This window comes from Mastomys coucha, unplaced genomic scaffold (assembly GCF_008632895.1).
Source record: "Mastomys coucha isolate ucsf_1 unplaced genomic scaffold, UCSF_Mcou_1 pScaffold3, whole genome shotgun sequence".
Taxonomy (NCBI): Eukaryota; Metazoa; Chordata; class Mammalia; order Rodentia; family Muridae; genus Mastomys; species Mastomys coucha.
Window position 1 is genome coordinate 1,845,952 of NW_022196909.1, and position 995 is coordinate 1,846,946.

Here is a 995-nt window from a genome sequence, read left to right on the forward strand (position 1 = left end):
GAGACTTGTGTGGCTTCTGGGTGAGGTACTTGCAGTCCTTGGATTTCCGGGAGCCCCTCACTTCTGAGAGTCACTGAGGCTCCGAGAACGACTCTGTGACCTGGACCCACCTGAGGTAGAGCCACTATCACTTTTCCTTCTTTTTGGAGAAGCAGACCGTGATGGGGACCTTGAGTAGTTCTGCTCACGACTCCTGCTTCGACTTCGACTCTCCCGCCCTTTTAGCAGGCCTTTGACAGGGCTGTCACCCTTGCCTTTCTTTGGGCCTTCCATTCTCCGTTTGGCATTCTTTACTGAGAGTGGGGAGGACTTGCTCCCTTTCCCTTCTCTTGGGGACTCGACCAGCTTGGGAGCAGGTGAGAACCCTGCAGCGCTGTCCAGACCTGGCACATTCCCTGGGAGCAGACCCTTTGCTCGTGCCTTTGCTTCTTCGATGGCATGCTTTCTCTTTTCCACTTCACTCTCTAGATGTGTCAAATCAACATTTTTCTGTGTATAGAGCTGCAAGATTTTAAAGCAAATTTCTTCTTCAGTTGCTCCAAACCAATTGGATAAAGGGATCTCCAGTGTCCAGGCAGCAAGGTAGATACAGGCACAAGCAATGCTTTCAGGCTGGAACCGCACATCTGTGCGAAGGTTGTCATTCATACACCTGGCCCATGCAGTCTGGACCAGTGGTTCATTGCGCTCACATTCTAACTCCTGAAGGTGCATAACGATTGTCTCGTGAAGGCGTGAAGGTGCTCCACATGGACACAAAGCCCAATTCCTTGAGGACCCGTCTCCCTGCCTTTATAATCTGGTTCTTTACATTAACATACTCTTGATCCAGCACCAGAGGCACAGGTTTCTTTTTCTCTCTCACATGCTGAAGTTGATGGAATACATTGATGACATCCCTGATTCGTCTCTGAGCCTCTTCTATTTTGGAGGCCAGGTGAACACAAGCCATGGACACATGCTCCATGGAATGTTTCACAAAGGACTTAGTGTTA

General features: G+C 49.7%; 1 protein-coding gene across 1 annotated transcript in view; it reads right to left on the reverse strand.

Moving 5' to 3' along the window:
• The window catches only part of LOC116075393 (cyclin-L2-like), a 160,020-nt gene that overhangs the window by 144,425 nt on the left and 14,600 nt on the right, over window positions 1–995 (reverse strand). The window contains 3 exon segments of the mRNA XM_031348514.1: window positions 6–69; window positions 72–750; window positions 752–985. Coding sequence (XP_031204374.1) covers window positions 6–69; window positions 72–750; window positions 752–985 — 977 coding nt within the window.